The following is a 20,136-nucleotide window of genomic DNA, read 5'->3' as shown; positions in this document are numbered from 1 at the left end:
TCAGGTCGTTTTATATTTGAATGGAGATTTGCGTTCTTTAAGTAGATGGTTGAAGTATAAGCAATTGAAGTTGAATATAAATAAAACTAAATTTATGGTAATCTCGCGAAATCGTTCTAATGAAAACGTCTCTATTATAATTGATGATGAGACCATTGATCGCGTTCGGGAGATTAAATATCTTGGCGTGATTATTGATGACAAACTCAAGTTCAATACTCACATTGACAATGTCATCAGGAAAATTGCCAAGAAGTATGGAATCTTATGCCGATTGAAAAACGATTTAACTATGTGCAGTAAAATACAGCTATACAAATCAATCATCTCTCCTCATTTAGACTTTTGTTCTTCCATATTATTTTTAGCCAATGATACACAAATATCGAGATTACAGCGTTTGCAGAATAAAATAATGCGGTTGATTCTAAAATGTAATAGATTCACTTCCTCATCTTTGATGCTGGACGCTCTAAAATGGTTATCCGTGAAGCAAAGAATTGTTTATTTAACTATGGTGTTCATTTTTAAAGTAGTTCACGGTTTGCTGCCTCGATATTTGTGTGATCGAGTTGAAAGAGGAAGTGATTTCCATAGATATAACACTAGAAACGCGAATGAATTAAGAACACCTAATTTCTTGTCATGTGCTTCACAAAATTCGTTGTACTTCAAAGGAATAAATGTTTTCAATTCGATGCCAAGACATATTAAATGCGCAACAACACTTACAGAATTTAAGAGGCACTGTATTTCACACGTGAAAACTGTGTTTTATTAACAGTCGAACGATTTTTTTTTTAATTTTATGACGAAGATTTTTATTGACGAAGTTTTATACGAACGGATAATTAATGTGGACAATTTTTGGTAGTTTGTTTTTCAATGTTTTTGAGTAACCTGACGAAGTTTTTTGAACGGATTATATTATGTAGACTATCTAAAATTTTTTTAAATTATCTTTTTTTTAATTAGTATTGATCTCTATTATGTCTGTCATGATGGACTGGTGATGATGGACTATTTTTATTTTTATTTTGTTGTTTTTATAGTTGTATTAGTTGAAAAAAAAAATAAAAGTAGTCTACAAAAGTTTGAGCGTCGCGCGCGTGCCACAGATATAAAGGATATTAAATTGAAAGATTTTTAAGTGCCGGTCTAGGAAATTTTCGTAAAGGAAATTTTCTCGATTTCTCTGAATGAGGATATTCATTGTCAATCCAAAGCAAGGCTGGCGGTTGGACTTGTGCTCTGGTGGACCCTTTGGCTGCAAGGGCCTCGTCGGGACCGTATCGGCTCTGTGGCGGACATGACTGAGTATTGGCTTGTCTTTGGAAATTGCAATTTTTTTGAACTTATATCTGTGAATAAAATCAGTGCGTTTTTTTTGTGTTTGCTAAACTGATTTCAATGTTGAGAAAAAATAAATAAATTATCTTTTAGATAACTCGTCTTGCTCAAACCTCTGTAGGGGAAGGAGGCGGGACCATCATCATCATCTTAACCACTTTACCTCCAAGTAAAAAAAAGTTCGATTTTTCATCTTTTTTTCTAATGACGAAAAATGTACTATTTTGGATTTTATAGTAAAAGCCGTTTGCTATCTTGAACAACAATTAGTTGTACTATAATATTTTTCGAGAAACGGGAATTGAAGCGGTTTGTAGACGCTGGAAATGGGCGTCTTCCTTAGGGTGACCACTATGCCCCCACTTCCCCTACGCCAAATATAAATGCACGCTGATGACGGTGGTATGTGAGTAGAATTTATTTGAAAAAAAAGTGGATTCGGAGCATTTGGAAATTGTAGCACGGTTTGAAATTTTGACAATTTGAACACAAGTGTACCCCGGTGTAGTCGGTTGCTAATGGACCTGATATTTTAGTTCTGGGCTACTCATATACCTGACCGAATTTGAACGATGACTTCCATTATCTCCGTTTTCCCGGAATGAGAGCGTCCCTACAAGAAAATGTATGAGATATGCGCTACTCCGATGAACCAAAAATGTGACACACGCGCATGTTTTGAACTGAAATAACACTTTTAGAAAGTATTTGGCTTGCCACTATGTTCTGCTTATCAATAGATACAGTAAGCAGTAAGTGCTGGTCGATTTCGACGTATTTAAAATGTCGTGAACCAAACTTAGACATATGGTAAACGCATAAACGCTTCGATATATTAGTGATTTTGTTTTGGTTGCGTATACTATTGGTTGAGTGAAAATATATCATTTTATGCCAAATTATCGTCATTTGCGGGAATTTCTTCTCTCATTTGAAGAGAATGGTGGCTGAAGCGCATCGAGAACTCGAGTTGAGAACAAGCACGATGGTTCATACTGTTACGATTCATGTAACCCGTCGCTGTAGTGATTTTCCGAAAGATCTTCAGTTTACGTCGCAAAGACAGATCACTTTCAAAAACCTTCACCTTCTTGGAGTTTTTCTCGGTTCGTTTGTTTGCTACAGATCTGAACAATCGGATTCAGTTCACTCGGCAACTTGCTGTCGCTATTCAGGATCATCGTGAACAAAGTCTCATCCACAGTTACAAACCAGTTTAAATCTTTTGAAAACGAGCCAATCGTTGTTGAGAAAGTAGTACCTATCTCGTCTTACGCTCGTCATCTAGTAATTATCACAAAGACACGCAATCTCGTGTTTGGATTTTTGTGTGTGTTCATACGTAGGACACAGTTATTCATTTACAAATACGATATACGAACTACGAACTACGACCTGCAAACATTGCTGACTTTTTGGTTTAAACTAAAAAAACACTTTTTTTTAGATTAAAAGTGGTTCGCATAGAATGTTGCTGGAAAAATTAAGGTCTTTGTTGTGAGGAACGAGGAATGTATAAAGCCACCGGAAGTGTTTGAAGACACCGAAAACAGATGAAACTGTTGAAAGCTAAAAGCTCCAAAAATAACGAGCATAACGGAAATGGCAATACAAAATGGTTTTTCTTGATGTCCTGTCGCATCGAGCAAGATCGGCCAGGGAAACGGTTGAGCTGCTCAATTGAGATCAATTACCTTATGTGGCTTACTCACAAGACTTGGCTCCTTTTGATTACCATTTGTTTTCATCGATGGCACCCGCACTTGCTGAGGAGCGTTCTGATCTCATGAAAATTTGCAAAAATGACAATGTTTGAATGAAAAACATGGTTTTTTTGGTTTTTGGGAAGGAATTCCTGGGTTGTGTGACAGATAGAAGTAATGATTTGTATAAATTAGACGTTTCTAGGTTTCTAGATGAAACTGCCTGGGGCTTTAAACACGTTGAACTCGATAACTCTCCTCGATTACAAACTCGAGCCACTCATCAGTAGTTGGCCTCACTGCAGAATACTGGGTACTCGTCTCCACTCCCGCGGACTTTGCGATCCATTACGAACAATGCTCGCCCTCAGGAGTCATGGGTATATTCTACCAACACCACATAGATGAATACACCTCGCTCTGAAAGGCCAAAAGAGGCTAAGAATCCAGAAATCGTAAAACAAGTGCATCGAAACGTTTTTAACGATCGTTAAGTGAGGTTACGCGAGTTAGCTGAGCACGTAGACACGACAAAAGAACGAGTGGGATACATTTTGCACAACATTTCGGACATGAAAAAGCTATCCGCGCGATGAGTGCCACGTTTGCTGACCGCCGACCAAAAACAGCGGCGCGTTGATGATTCAACAGCCGGATTGCTGTTGTTGAAGCGTAATTGAGCGGACTTCATTCAACGTTTTGTGACAATGGGTGAAACGTGGATCCATTACCAAACTCCTGAGCCCAATAGGCAGTCTGCAGAGTGACACTGAGGAATTTTTCGAAGACTTACACGTTTCGTACTACAGAAATAGCAATCTTATCTGGTAAAGCGAATTAAGGCCTTCAGTTAAATTCGAAATTATCCGAATCAATTCTCAAACTATGAACTTCTAACATACACGATAGCAATTTAGCATGATGAACATTTGTCATAAACGAATCTCTGACTATTTTTTGTTCATATAATAAACATCTTTAGAAGCGTTTGATATTGTGCAAATGCTTCTGTTGCGGACTGAATTGAAAGCGCAGCAAGAACAATCCGAGGCTCAACGTGTAAATGTGGTTTATCGTTTATTAATATTATAGCTATTATGCCACGTATATGTAAATATGTGATTTGGGAATTACTGTTATTATTCATGCAAATGATAATTTGAAGTATTTTTTCGTAAACTGGAGTACAAATGACTTTACTTCGACATTTCACAGAAAATCCATTATAACCATTACCGAACACTTCGCTGGTTTTTTTGCACTCTAGCGAAGCGCAATTCAAACCGCTCTCGCCAACCCTTCATTGAGAACGCCGCTAGTTCAAAACCCCGCCGTCAGCACAAGACGCGTGTGGTGTGCATGTATTTTTTTTGAGCCGCAACCCTCCGTGTCTACACGCGACGCCGCCCTCCAGGCGCTTCCTCAGGCGTGCGCGCGCTCGTATCGAGGAAGCGCCGTTTCTGTTTCAGTTTCTTCTTGGCGCTCGTTCCCGGCGGTTGTGTTTCCTGAAAACAGCGGTGTGTCCCGTTTCAAGCTTGAGAATTTTTCTCTCCCAGAATCAAACTTTTGCTGACGTTCAAGGTATAGCAGCGATACTCGAGCTTCTGTTTATCCACTCGGTGCTGGGGCTGCGCATTCGTTTCCGATAAATTGCGTCGTACAAGAATAGAATTCCAGTGCAGTTGTGCAATCTCACAAAGGGGACCTAAGTGCATTTATACCTAGGAACTCACGTACTGTGCTGGCCGCGATAGGTGGTGTGGAATGTGCATTCAAACATGCGTGTCGTCGTTTGTGAATCAAACCAACAAGGATGGAAATGAAAAGAAGGAAGGAAGAAAGGAAGAGTCCGACCGCTAGACGACTGCATAAGTTATGAGCTTCGCGAAAATCACACATACACACACTGGCACAAACTAGACGAGGGAGGAGTGTAATTTTCCCTTTATCGTGACCTGTGAGACTTGTGTGTTTCGACCTGGTTGGAATTTCGGACTTTGGCCACCGACAAAATTCGTCACAAGCTGATTTGGCGTGATTTTTGTCTGGGGTTTGCGGGTGGGTGAATGTGGGAATGAGATGTGAACCAGATCCGTCCGAAAAGCACATGTTATTAGATACAGTGAATGGAGAGAGTTGTAATGTTCGATGCTCCAAATTGTGTGGAACAAATACGATCTGATCGTGGTTTGAAACAATTTTGTAGCATTCAATTCAATCCTGTGTCTTATGTTCATTTATCAATGGTGACTTCTCTTACCATAGTTAAAGTAACCAAACAAGGTATAAAAGGCGAGAACAAATATTTTAGAGAAATTCATCGCATTCACGTTCAACTTATAACAAACATTTTGTGGTTCCCATGGCCGAGATCATTGTGAGAGCTACGAGTTCGATTATCGTTCTGGTCGGGGAATTTTTCGTCAAAGGATTTATTTTCTGACTTACACTGGAATACACTGGAAGCAGATATTGTGTGTAGCAGGTATCGTGTAAAATGCCAAAAAATGATTCGTTAGGATATGTAAGAATATACTTATTTTGATTATTAGACCACTTAAGCTCAAAATGTATTCGCTGTTACGAGAATTGTGTCGTGAACTATAGCACATTTTAATCCAGAATCACAGAATCGAATTATAATCAGTGATGAGATTTGATTTAGCAACAGGAATGTCAGATTTTTTGTGTGAATCCTTTCACTTGAAGGAATTCATGGAATGAAATCCGTTAATCTATGTTATATGCATATCGAATCTTAGCCAAAGAAAAACTTGAACAAAAAAGAATTCACATTCGGGATGATTCATCATAATAAAGGTTAAGTTGACTTTAAATTCACAGCAACAACCTCTTAGTTCGTCATTTTTTTATCAAAATGCTCGAGCTTTTCGTTTTATCCATAAGGCTCTGCATATCCTCAGTCACTTGTTTCGGATTTTTCCAACATTTTGGCAAAATTATACTCATTTTTCGCATGTTCTTTTTCTCAGGCTTCGCTTGAAGGGGTGTCTGAAGGATTGTAGCCTTTCGACACAATGCTATATTGTGATATAATTTTCCGCATCTTTTTCGAATTGGCAAGACGCCAAATCAGGCCGTAACAACCCAGAAGATGTGTTCTTTTGGATAAAAGGCAGTACTCGTTGCTGTAGGTATAATTTGAAGTAAACTTGTCCGTTCATCGTGCTTGAAATAATAAAGTTTTAGCTCTTTAGTCCTCAACTACATATGGCCTGCTAATCCATACAATTTTAGCGCCCTTCGTTAACTTTTTGATCTTAAAAAAATCGTAGTGTGAAATTCAAGACCCGCGAAAGTTGATTAGAGTCAACTTTGATGTTTATTCATCCTCCATAACACCACAGTCAAATTTCGTGAGCAATTTGTCATACAGCTTTCGTACTCTTGTTTTTGGACTAGTTTCCTGCTTATCGTTTCCGTTCAGGGTTTCAACTATCTTAAACTATTTATAACCTGCTGATTTCTTCACTTTTTAGATGTTACATCATAATTTTTAACTTCTTTAGCCACATCCCAAACAGGAAGGTTTGGGATTTTCTTCATCTTTCATAGTACTGCATTCCGCTTAAAGCTAGAAGTTGTCTATTCGCTATGTTGTGATTCGATATAGGCGGATATATATCGCTGTTATGCTCGTAATTTTTCACGTACTTGTTGCGGTTTTGTTTCCATTTAAAAAAAAAATAATAAGGGCATCGGAAGGATCAGTTGGCTTAGACTACAGGAACTCAACTCATAATCAATCAATAAATTTGTAATTTACAATGGCACACTTTCGGTTATCTGGATCCCATTTTCCTAAGTTATTTTAAATTACAACACAGTTCATTACTGATTTCTGTAAAAATATATAGTTTATATAGTATTTTAGTATAAAGTATTCTAAAATTTTTATAACAAAATTGGAAAAACTACGAAAAATAAAAAGATTTTAGAATCCTAAGTGATTTCATAGCAGATATCTGGTAATGTAATTGCTTCGAAACGTGGGTCATTGCATTGTCCTGAAAAATGAAGCCGTCATTCGCGTCATATTCAATGTGATAGATTGAAACGTCTTCCAGATACATGCTTAGAGGCGAATGAACTGAAAAGTTTAAAGCCTCTTTAATCCAACATCATCATCATCATTCAGATACATTTAGAAGTTTACTCGAGTTGAGATGAAACAAATCGGAAGTTTTGCATGGTAACCAAAGATTTAACCATCAAGTGTAGAAAACACGGGTTATTTCGTGATCCATCCGTAACAGACGGAACGCGAAACACGAGAAAACTCGTGAACGGTCCGCAATGTGTTAACAGCACGGATAGGAATAAACATGAATCCGCAAAACAAATGTTTGTATATGGAAATGCTTTCATTTTTCATCACTTTAAACCATTTGCAAACTAGGGAATTGTAATTTATAATATATCGAACAAATCTCAGAGAATTCCCGTTTTGATTGGTATGCAAATCATCAAAATCCGTTCGCTTCAAGTATAGACATTAACGTTAAAACTATCTCATAAAACGTGATATGTTTTCTGATTTGGCACTATTGCTGAAAGATCGCAACGAAAACAGTTAAAATTGACGAGTGACACGACAAACTGGTATCAGTGTAGGAGTGTATTTCACAATTTTCTGTTCTAGTTTGCTGCTTTCAAAATCTGTCGTACTTTGGTTCTGAAACGAAACAAAACAACATACACTGGAAACAAAAATCCATATTTGTTTAAATCCAATTGTACTTTCATTGTAATTTATTGGTTTTACATACTTCCGTGAAAATCGAACAAACAAAAATGCAAACCAATGAAAATGTGTACGTGTTTGATGCAAAAATACACAAGTGCTCTCATCCAGACGGCTAGAAAACCGACGTTTTGTATCATTTCATCGAGTTCAACCTTGAATGGGAGGCTGCGAACAATATCGCAGACACTTGCAAAAGCAAGACTGGTTAAAAGAAATTACAAATATTCTGCTTTTACGCTGTGATCGTAGTAGCAAGTTGCCATCGAGCGGAGCTTAAATTAAAACATTTCCTCTCTTCACAGTGTTAGATTTACGTACTTGGTGTTGACTCCATTTTGGAATATATGAATCATTCTGCACGCACACTTTTTTTTCAAATGTTAAAGTCGACCAAATTGTGATCGCAACACCTTCTATAGGCAGACTTGCTCGTTCCCTTTTTGCTACAAGTCTTTTTTTTTTGTTTTGCTTATCAAATAGAATCAATCAATGTTAAATGAGGTTATCTTCCTTAAATTCAAACCTCGAAACACCCTGAGTTGTTTGAAAAGACATATAAAGCTTGAATCATTTAACCTCAGTGGCCATTTTATTCCACCATTTTTTCTCTGTCGCACCCCGAGTCACATTTCCCCTCTACTTCAACTTCTGTTTGACAATTGCCTGATATTTTTCATTTGGGCGGAGTATCCTGAACGTTTAACACTTTCCAGATCATGAACACTTTTTGAGAATTTATCGACAAAACCGAATTTGAGCTTGCTAGGGGCATTACCTCGATCAGTGGCTTCATAAAACATTTGTTCGGGAAGCTGACCATAATCCATCTCCACGTACGTTTCGTCATGAGGGTGCATCCTTCGTACCTCGTACTCATTGTACACGTTCCAAGCACGTCTTTACTCATTATATTCTAGATCAGTGTCCTGTTTGGTTACTCACTGGCCTGAAAAGATCGAAATCCCTCTCGCAGACGAATCCTTCTGACGGTATCAATTCCTTGGCGCATAATCATAATCCGACAGCCCTGAGTTGGATGTTTCTAATTGTTCTTAACACGCTCAGATATTGAACAACTCGAGATTTATTTATTCTCATTGTTCATACAACGATAGTAGAACAAACAAGTTCCAATACTCGATTATTTGTTTAATTGTGTACTTTGAGGCTGTAACTTTCCATTGTTTAGTGACTCATTACTTTAAACAGGCAATCAATAGTAATTGATTTCGGATTTCAATCGATTTGCGATCCATCTGCAAAAATAGAAAGCATTCCCTGCAAATTGCAAATTTACGGCGAAAGAAAAGATGAAATGCAGGACGATGCAAACTTTCTACAAACCGGCTATAAAGACCGTTAATAGACACCTTTTTTCTAATCGTTCCTTTCGTCCATCCGTACATTCACCTTCGACAACGTTATGTTCACTCTGCCGGCACTTTTTATTAGGGTTTTTATTCATTCTGCGCAAAAAATGTAAGGATCAGCAGGAATATTAAGACAAGATTGATGGTTGTTACATAGTTGGTTTTTGAACATACGGAACCGACTCTAAAACAAAGTTTCATCCATTTCACTGATACGTTGCTAATTGTATTTAATTAAGAATGTCACTTTACACTAAAAACACATTCATGACCAATTGATATATGTTCATCGCAGAATCATCCGCTAAGCTGTTCACGTCCTTTCTCATCATCTCTTGCAAGTGAGATGTGTTGTGTGCTCTCACTCTCCTCTTGAACCGGCGAGAATATTTAGCAGATTCGACACTCGTCTGAAGCAACCAGCTCAGTCTCTTCGCAGCCTCAGTTGGGTTCGGACGTTTCAAAGCGGGTAACGCGATCTAGTAAGTGAAAATTTTTCCGAATTTGGAAGAGGATCCCCAGGGAATAAGAAGGGTGAAGTAAAAATGGTGTAGTGTCGGCAGAACTTGATTTGAGGCGCCTTTCACATTGTCAGTAGCTGAAAATAGAGTTATTTGGTCTTGCTAATTGTTATTTATGGCTATGGCTACTGGCGGGGAAAGCGCCTATCGTTTACTGTGGAATGCTGATAACTGAACAATTATTACACAGTTAATTGAGTGGAAAGGAAATGGTTATTGAACAAGGAGCTCTGTTTGATTATTATATTCAATATATTCGGATCAGTTTTGTTTCGTATCCTAACTTGTGAATTCTGAAGTTTTATAGATATCGTTTAGATGGGAAGATCAAATAGCCATCAAAAACTGTGCAAGTGCTTCAAATACAATCGTTTCGTTTCATTTACAATTTCAGGTATTCTCAACAGAAAACCATCGTCTTCCGTTGTTATATCTGGCTATTGAAAAATATAAACTGTATGTTCTATTCTCGGAAAAGTGATTGAGTGATCGAAAAAATAAACTGAACAACCGAGGTTTGTGATTCGGCTATTGTGAGAAACAATATAAATCCAAGCAACCGGTATTTTTCTTGTGCAAAGGGCTTGAAGAAAAAAGTTGAACTTTAAGTGACAACCGGAAAAAAGAAAAGTGGTGAATCGTTTCCTGTAGAATGGCCCCACCGAACAATGAATTCTCATCTGAAGTGATTGTGCCACGTGAAGCTACGAAGCAGGATGAAACCGTTCAACAACAGCAACAATCTGGGAAACTGGCTATGGATTGGGAGACACCTGGAGCCCAAGGTCTTTATGATCCGCAGAACGAACACGAGGCCTGCGGCGTAGGCTTCATCGTGTCGATCGAAGGAAAGGCTAATCACAAGGTATGAAGTTTGGATGGGATCAAAGATGGATCGGATGACTATATGCCTATGTTTTTTTTCCTGTTGCCTATAATAGATCTTGCGTGATGCCCAAACGCTCGCAATTCGCATGAACCATCGCGGTGCTTGCGCCTGTGATAATGATACCGGTGATGGCGCTGGTGTATGCACTTCAATTCCGCACGATCTGTATCGGAACGATTTGTGAGTATTGTAAATAGTTTTCTTTTTGATTTAAATTATTTAACAGGGTGTCGTGTACCTGGAAAAACCTTGAAAAACGGGGAATATCGAGGGAATTCAAACAATGTCACGGAATATCAGGGAATTTCGTCACCAATCAGGGTAAAATGCAATTCTGGCAATTATAATTTTGAATCTGGCGGTAACTAGAAAGTTAATAATACCAGAAAATGGTATTTGAACAGTTTGGCTCTCTGTAGGTTCTTCAGTATGTTGTTTGCTTTTGCATGTCGATGTTTCTTAGTTGAGCTATTTTTGCTGGTATTTGGCAGATATGTTTATGTAAGCTGAAAGAAAGCTACGATAAGTTGTCTGATATCCTTCCCCGACTGTCAACTGAAGCGAAAGTATGGAGTTTTAGTAATTTTTTCTTTTTTTTCCTAGAACTACGTCTTCCAGTAAGGGTCTTCTTATTCTTGAATGGCACTAACGTTCCCAGTGGAACTTTTGTCTTCTCAACATAGAATAACTTGCGTCATTTTTATTAGTAGTACTAAATTGAGATTTCTATGCCGGATAACACGCCTTGAATGTATTCTGGAGTGGCAAGCTCTAGAATACGCATGAGCACAGTGCAAGTCGGAAAAATTACTTTGAAAATCGCCCGACCCGAACGGGAATCGAACCCGAACCCCCGGCATGATAATGTGGGACGCTAACCACTCGGCCACGGGAGCACTTCCAGTAAGGGTGCTACATAGAAAAATAGGTCAAGATTTTAATGAAATAATGTTAGCGTTAATAACTATTTTCGCTACGAACGGATTTTGATGATATGTATAGCAATCAAATCGGAAATTCTCTAAGATTTGTTTGACTTGCTATACATTACCATTCCATAATCCATAATCTTATTCTCATAAATTTGTTCTGACCATTTGCATGCTTTTCTACCCATACTGTCAATAACAAACAACTAATGCATCGACTCCACCCGCCATTCCGTTTGGGTATAAATTAACCATTTGCGATTTCAAATCACATTCTCAATCCAGCTAGCGAGCAGACATCATTCTTTCTTGATGCTGATGAAACACACAGAGGTTTTGTTCGATACAAAAAAGTAGGACGGAAGTTTGACGTGATTGTTCAGAAAATTTGTCTTGAAATGAAATTATTTTCATTGTTCAGAAATCTATCAGTTTAACTCTTTTGAAACTCCAAATAGTAGCCCTCAGAAGGACCGTTTGTTATATGTACTCATAACCGTCAATCGGTTTGCAACGAACAAAAAAAGAAAATAAGCTTCTGGCAGGAAGCTTCTACTGTCTAACTAAAAATGATTGATGAATATCAGTGTGACACATAACAGGGTGGAAGTTGAAAGAAAGAAGGCATAATACATTATTTACCTGCGCACCGCTCGCAAAACATACATCTTTAATTTGTTAAGTTGCTCACTTGTTTTATTATTTCCACTGTTGATGTCTCAGGCGAAAAAATTTGCTGGCTGGATAAATTTGCCGTCAATTGGTATATATTATAACATATATACTAAGAACGATTCGGCGTAATATGCATTTGAAAACATTTAATAAACGTTACATTCTTCGTAGGGTGACCCCCTAGATAGAAATCAAAGACGTAGTCCTACGTCAACAGAATGGAAGGTGTCACAAACAACAGCAGTGGAATTTTGTTCAGTGGAACCGCACATCGATTTTCATACTATCTGATGAAGAGTATGTCTGTGTTTTTGCAATCATACTTAACTTGTTGTTTCTATACGTATCCAAAATTAGATTGAATTGTTTTCTATGCGGGTTGATAGTTTTACTATTCTGATTTAGCCGCAGTGGTAAGCTAAATAGACGCGAAGACTGGTACAGTTATCCGTGTTAGTTGTGGTTCTTATGCTAGCAGAATCTTAGGACATTGGTGTGACATTCGCCGCAATGATTGCATTGTGCATTTGTTTTCTTCCATACATTTATTTTTGTGATGGATCTCCACATAAATTGCAACGGTCTTTCACAAAACAGTGTATTTTTTTTCGGTGAAAGCAACGATTTCCATGCCATCTGGTGAAGAATGCTGTATTTTTGCATCACACGCACACATTGTGCAGGTGGGATTAAATATAATCACCTGTGACCGAATGTGTGTCAGCTGCGACAAATACCACCGCAATAGCTTTGACATTTCAAACTAGATGCGCATTCCAAACTAGATGTATGAAAGGTATTTCCCAGCGGTGAGTGCTATATTCTTCGGTGGAAAACTGTAGGTGAAAAATAGTTCCGCAGCATTTGCTGTCGCCAACACACAAGCGGATTGGTTCGGATTTTCTGCTGCCGTTATGCGAAAGGAGCTGCATGGCAGAATTTGTAGATTATTTTCCGGGGAAATTGTGTTTTGGGAGCGATGTAATTCTGCTGACCGCCGAGTAATTAGTACTAAAGAGTTCATTCATAAATTTCTATGTTCATATCCGCCGATAATAATTTCGTTGTCCTACGTTAAAAATGCGGTCGTGTTTTGGATACCTCCATTCTAATTTTATAAACTGCTTTCTATGTTACAGAAAATATTACTATTATCTATAACTTAGGAAGCATAACAGCATTAAGCACGAGGCATACGGCTGCAGGATTGCTATCTATTGCTATCTGCTCTACGATGGTCTGTGTTCATTCCGTTTTTCACCGTCAAATGATCTTCACAGCATATTGGAATGACCCCCCAGACTGAATTCGTTTCTCTCTCTCTTTCTCATTTGCAAACTGTGGATGAATTCACGGTAGATATCCATGGAGCCATCCATTAAAGGTGTAACTCCTTTTTTGCATTAAAAATCAAGCTTTCGTTTCACTTTATATGGACGTTAAAATAGGATTGTGAAAGTGGGCAACGCGGGGTGGAGTAGTAGCGATAGAATGAAGACAAGTTGGATGGAGAGGCACATTTGTATTCATCCGCCATGCCCTTTCGCCTTAATTAGAAATGAATTGCCGAGCGTTAAGAGTGAAGATAAGTGATCAACGAAGCATGTTTGATGGCGGATGCGTTCGTTGTGACTCAGTAGTTACAGAGAGAAAAACGTTTATGGAAGTAGTCCTGCTCGAAGCGAAGCGACTGAGAGGAGAGCCGATTTTCATGTTCCGTTTTCGAAATAGTTGGACCCTGGTTCTAGGTCACAAATTATTCCGCACTATTTTTTTTTTTTATTAATTCGTTTATTTTTACAGGCTCAGTTAGATCCGCACTATTGAACAAGATTGATTGATATTATGAGGAATGTTTCATGACAGCCATGAAACTGAGAAGATCTTATTAGGGCGTGATAAAATGAGCTTTATGAACGCATTATTCTACAATTTTCTCTGAGATGCGGAGGAATGAAAATTACAATTTGTTGTATTTTACGACATTACAACATACAGATGTTTCTGCAGTCTCAGAAATAAGAGGTAACCTCATCGATTCATCGATTCATAAAATATTAATGTATGAATTAAAATTCGGCTCTGTTGAACTATGAGGCTTAAAACTAAGAATTATGGAAAACAGCCAAATAAAGAAAATCTTTCAAATAACTGCTGCTTACTATGAGGAAGATGCGCAAAAATTTCATTGGATTATTTATATTTCGATGACATATGAATGTTATTCAACAGCCTGAAGTGTAAATAGCACCACTAGTTTTGATATAATTATACTCTGATTTTAAAAAACGTCGTATAGTTGAAAATTTCTAATTCCTGTTGTTCTGTGATAAATGAGCTACAATATTCGTTTGCTTCTATTTTTCCAATATCTTCCAAATGCCATCTGAAATAGCAACTCTCAGGGGATAGTCGTTCAATTTGTTGATTTCGCTGCGCCACCCGGTCATGTATCGATGCATATAATGAAAAATACTACAGGTTTGGACAACTCTGTCAAGAAGTGAAGACGGATAAGAAGCTAGTTAATGAACAGCTTCACAAAGATGAATTATGAACGAATGCGGAGGACAAAAAAAAAATCATCTTCATCGTCGAAAACGAGATAATCACCCACGGAGCACGTGTTCGAAAATAACCCACCAAGTGACATTGACTCTCGCTTACGTTGTAATTTTTCTTTCATTTTCGTTATCCCGTGACTAAGAATGTAAAAACCCATGGTCGGTACCGTGTTGAATGATATAAATAAATTATTACCCTAGCGGTTTTTTTTCTGCATGAAATCAATTACACGCTCAAATACTCGTAGTTGTATTACCTTCAAAATTCAGGATGTGAGAGAATATATTGAATTAGGAAAAACACTGTTTTCACAGCTGTCAAACAGATTGACGGATTCTTAGAACATAAATAGAGCGACATTTAAAAGCAACTGCTGACGTTACCGTGAAACTTTCATTTGCAATTATGCCTTTCTTTCAGTAGTCAAAACAAAAACCTTAGATCGTAACTCATACGCGTCTAAACTCAATGAAAACTGATACGCAATCCTCTGCACTTATTCTTGTTATTATTTTTATTGGGAATATAAACAGAAAAAGACTGCTCGATTGTTTATAATAATATATATTATATTTTCTTCACTGTGTTGGTCCAATACGGGTTATCATTAGATCAGTTTAATCTGTCGAACAGAGTTGTAAATAACTTACGATGCAGCTGGGTAGGCACCCGATATCACCTGAGCATTGAGTATTAAAATTCGCTCATTTGTGACCCCTGAAAAAGCCTCTTTGACTTAAAAGTGAACATCTACGGTTGATGCATCTTTTTGTCATCTTCGGATACTCGTTCCTGTAAGTCAGTAGAATCCTTTTGAATTGTTCAATATGTTGATGTTCATTTGTCTATTACTCAAGCCATAATGACACCAACGATGGGAAATATCGCTATTATGGTGGGTAGATGTCGCTTAGCTGATGACCCGTAGAAAACATAATAACGAAAAGTATCTCTGGTTATCAGCTGTCCCTTGTATTGCTTCAATCTATTCATCAAAAATCACCGGGATACGTTTCGTCAAATCAGTTCACTGATAGATTCTCTGTAGAGCAACATACATTACCTTCATCCAAGTCTTTTCTTCTACCGGAATATACACTTATTCATGCTCAGATTACGAAAATCTTGCGCTACAGTTCTGAGTTGCACTAGAGTATATCGCACATTCAATCCGAAAGAGCTCTAGCTGTCATATTCATGGCAGAATAAATAAACCCTCACTGTTGGTGGTCATCGATACCGCCACCTTCTCTTGTAAGCGCAACGGAAATACCGCGCTACCGCGCAAGCGATTGCGACGTATTATGCTATGTATATTGTTTCCGCAATGTGATATTGAAGGATGAGCGGGTATCGATTACTGAATAAATATATATTCACTTGATTGAGATAAATTGTTAATTAAATTAGAATCAGTAGGATGAAATGCTTGTTTAAAAATATATGATGAATGGAGACGATCACGATCGGAAATGATGAAAATGTTATCTCATATTATAAAAGTAACGCTGAATTTCTAGTTAGTTCGTTTTAATTTTTTTTAACTGTGCAGAATATGCAAATTATTGACTGATATGGAATGCATACTCATAAACTATTGGGGTGATCGAAAAGTGGTTTGAGTTTCCCAAAGAGATGATCGTTTAACACTCCTATACTCGCGCAAAAAATCGTAATTTGTGTATTCTGGACTGTACACGTCTCTGTGATATAGCTATTGTATATTTTTAGGCGTTATTGGTATTTATTCAAAGAACAAGTTCTAATTGAGTGAAAAAAAACTTCAGAAAATACTTTTTCTATAACTTCATTAAGTCTTAATAGTCATTTGATTCAGCCGCCTCACTGATGGTCGGTCTGTCAGACCTATACGCGAGTATAGGAAGGTTAACAGCTTGGTATATTTTGCACAAACTTATTAACATTTGAGTCGCATTTGAGTTTGTCGGCTTATTTGCATGACTAATGGATGAAGAAAAATTAAAATACACAAAACAGGCAAAAGCATCACTTCAGGCGTTACATTCTCAAGGAAAAGAAGAAGGGTGGTGTCCAAGACACGACCGCATTGTTAACGTAGGACTACGGAATTATTGCCGGCGACAACAAACGTTATATAAATTTAAGAATGAAACACTTTAATACTTACATAAATTTTACAATTACCTCCTGAGATATGTCATCGAATCCGTAGAATAGTGACTGAAGTGATCAGCTTATGGAATAGATTTTTCAACCAATGTTTCTTTAGCTTTTGCCCAGTTTCTGATTTGTGGCTCACAAACGGCCGCGTGGAATATATTGACCCATTTACGACCGGGTATTTAACGTTTTTGAATGGATTGGTGTGAGCTGATTTTTGCACATGATACTTTGCCTGACACTAATATGTTTGTGTCCACGGAAAATCCACCTTTGCTTTGGGTGGCAGCAAATCAACTATTCGTCCTTCTTCAGTGGCATTGAGAACGGTTGCTTTTCCAGGACATGGTCTGGAATACTTTCCTAATACCTTCTCGCGCAGTGTTGAATACTAAATTCCATGACCGCATTTTGAACGGGACATCCGGTTCTCATCATTTCCACAGCGTTTACTATTTTCGACTTATCATATCGTATACGTTTCTGACCGGCATTTGCTTTACTCATCGCAATATAGCAAATGAAATCTGTTGAGAGGATTAAAAAACAAGTGGATGTCCTTGTTCTAGCCATATTTATGATAGCCGATCAAATTTGCAATGAAAATATGTAAAAAAAAACTATTAAATCAAAGCAACGCACATGGGGGGTCTCCGTAGCCACATTGGTTGCGCGTTCGCTTAGTAAGCGATCGATCGTGAGTTCAAAACTCAGGGCCCTCATTGACCATCTTTGTGTTGTTACAGAATAACTATGTCCACGCAACAATCATCAGCGATGGAGATCGATCCACGGTCGAAATAAGATCGATTCATCCATACAACTGCTCTGCTCTGCAAGAAACATCGGGCTGCTGTTCTATAAATAACTCAACAATGATCAACAAGTGTCTCCGCTGTCCGGGTCTAACTGGATAATGGAAGAACAGATAGAAAACTCTTACGCCTAAATGGCTACTGTGTGAATGTGTACCATATGCAATGGTATAGAAGGGAATACTCTAACGCCGAAAATGGCATGGTGCTAATTATTATAGATATGATAAACATGTGACATGTACACAATTAAAAAAATCGGCTCTGTTACAGCTGAAATGCTAATGAGCCTAGAATAAACAAAAGGGATAAAAAAAAAAAAAAGCAACGCACAGTGGTCCAAAAGTGCAAAAACGTGATCGTGAGGAATTTCTCCAAAACGGTTAATTTTACGTATATGATGTCTTCGGAGAAGTTTTAAAGTAATACGAGGGCCACCTTTTGAGGGCTGCCATTTTGAAATGAATCCCCCTAAAAGTGAGATCCAAAATCAATTTTTTTCAGCTTAAGAGATAGGAAGTTGGTGTCTTCATAAAAATTATAGCTCTTATCAAAACAAACAATTTTGCTGAAAACATCAACTTTCTATCTATTCAGGTAAAAAAGTTATGGGACATTTTTGGCGAAAAGCACCAAAAAATCATATTTTCGTCCTAACTTTTCCTCTTGATTTTTTACAATTTTACAATGTTTAGAGAACTTTTGTGCCTAGTTAAAACGCACATTTTTTACGCACGTTGGAGTTTTTATGTTAAAATTGACCTATTTTTGAACTAGGGGCTTTTTGGGGCAGACCAAACCGATTACAAATTAAAGTACAAGCAAAATGCTGCAAAACCACACTTCAAGTGTCTTTATCCACCTGTATCCTCAAAAGTTACACTTAATTTAAAGGAAGGCCTCCATCTACGTTATCCTGTTAAAAATATGTTATTACTATTACAGTGCACTGTAATAGTAATAACATAACAAAACATAACATAACATAACATAACATAACATAACATAACATAACATAACATAACATAACATAACATAACATAACATAACATAACATAACATAACATAACATAACATATTTCGGTACGACTCATAGTTTTTGAGATATAAATTCTCAAATATTTCTCTTACTAAAATCGATACGCCCTTTTCAAAACACACACTTGAGTCAAAAAATTTCCAAAAGGTGTGAAAAACTCATATTTCCTCCAACCCAAACGGAATACAAACTTTCGTTCGAATCAAAAATACAAGTTTTTGAAATCTGCATTTTTAGTTAGATCTCATTTGGAATTGCACTTATGGGTTTTCAGGTGGAATAAACATGCTATCAAAATAAAAATTATGTATGAAAATTTGCTTTTACGTATATTTATTCTATATGATGAAGTAAGAGGTTTCTTTTTCGAAATTGCGAAAACATTTTAAACTGAAGCAATGTCTGATGATGATTTTATATTATAATAGTAATTATTTGTCGAACAAACAGGAAATGCATCGAAAAATGGTTAAGGGAGTGTCAAATCAGAAAACAGGCCACGTTTTTATGAAATAAAGTTAACGTTAATAACTATTTTTGCCGCGAACGGATTTTGGCGATTTACATACCAAACGAATCGGAAATTCCCTAAGATATGCCATACATTATAAACCCATAGTCTGTATATGGTTTAAATTAATGAAAATTGGAAGCATTCCCATTTCCTCATACATTTATTATGTCCGTTTGTGTGCTTTCCCGAACAGCTGTCAATAACGAGCAACTTATCGACGAGCAACGAAGGGGAAATCGTAAGATGTAAAGTCTCCATGAACAAAGTAAAAGAAGAAAAACTAAGGGGAATATTTGCTTAGAGTATAAACAGTGGATCTCGCTGATGCAAACTTTCATTCTTCGTAAGGAAATCGACTGAACAACATCGTTGGGCGAGCTGGACGGCGAGGGATCGAAGCCTTTCTCAAGGCAATGGGGGGTGTGTGGTACACAATAGTAGTACGACCGATTTGAACATGTGTTCTCACAAACATACAATCCCAACAGGCGTACTCTTAGCTGTAACGTCATAACGTCAGTGTGAAAGTAACCGACACCGCATAAACCGTTGCTTAGTAATCATTGATCCTTGACATCACTTCCATCATAAACGAGCACGAGGTAAGACGTTTCTCCGTTAAAACAGCTACGCTGGGTGATTCCCTAAAGAAGCTATATTCTGGAAACTCACAGGGGGGAGGAGTAATATGATGGACTTAAAGAAAAAGTTTAAAGTCTCTTTAATTCAACAAGCAAAGGAAGGAGAGGCAAACTTTCAGTATCGCTCTGTATTCAAAGCAATGATTATCGCTTGTTCTTCCTTGTTTTGCGTCATCACATGTCTTCGTTTCGGATTGAGCTGTGGACGCGACTAA

The 20,136-nt window shown here is 37.5% G+C and overlaps 1 protein-coding gene and 1 long non-coding RNA gene across 6 annotated transcripts in view; one reads left to right on the top strand and one right to left on the bottom strand.

Moving 5' to 3' along the window:
• LOC129770731 (uncharacterized) overlaps nucleotides 1–20,136 on the top strand; it is a 73,890-nt gene that overhangs the window by 16,393 nt on the left and 37,361 nt on the right. For 2 of the 5 annotated variants that reach the window (XM_055773752.1, XM_055773757.1), the window contains exons 2-3: nucleotides 10,107–10,577; nucleotides 10,654–10,781. In XM_055773752.1, the coding sequence (XP_055629727.1) occupies nucleotides 10,365–10,577; nucleotides 10,654–10,781 (341 nt within the window). In that variant the 5' untranslated portion in view covers nucleotides 10,107–10,364. Of the gene's footprint in view, nucleotides 1–4,523; nucleotides 4,635–9,597; nucleotides 9,674–10,106; nucleotides 10,578–10,653; nucleotides 10,782–20,136 lie in introns of those variants that run through there. The other 3 variants (XM_055773756.1, XM_055773753.1, XM_055773755.1) reach the window with 3 other exon arrangements.
• Nucleotides 8,427–9,473, bottom strand: LOC129770741 (uncharacterized). The gene is made up of 3 exons (XR_008742186.1): nucleotides 9,345–9,473; nucleotides 9,192–9,287; nucleotides 8,427–9,077 (listed from the first exon to the last, which is right to left on the bottom strand). It is a non-coding gene; the product is annotated as an uncharacterized LOC129770741 (long non-coding RNA).

The sequence above is a fragment of the Toxorhynchites rutilus genome, chromosome 2 (assembly GCF_029784135.1).
Source record: "Toxorhynchites rutilus septentrionalis strain SRP chromosome 2, ASM2978413v1, whole genome shotgun sequence".
NCBI classification, from domain to species: Eukaryota; Metazoa; Arthropoda; class Insecta; order Diptera; family Culicidae; genus Toxorhynchites; species Toxorhynchites rutilus.
The sequence above is the reverse complement of the archived record's forward strand: the minus strand, read 5'-3'. Positions and strand labels throughout refer to the sequence as shown.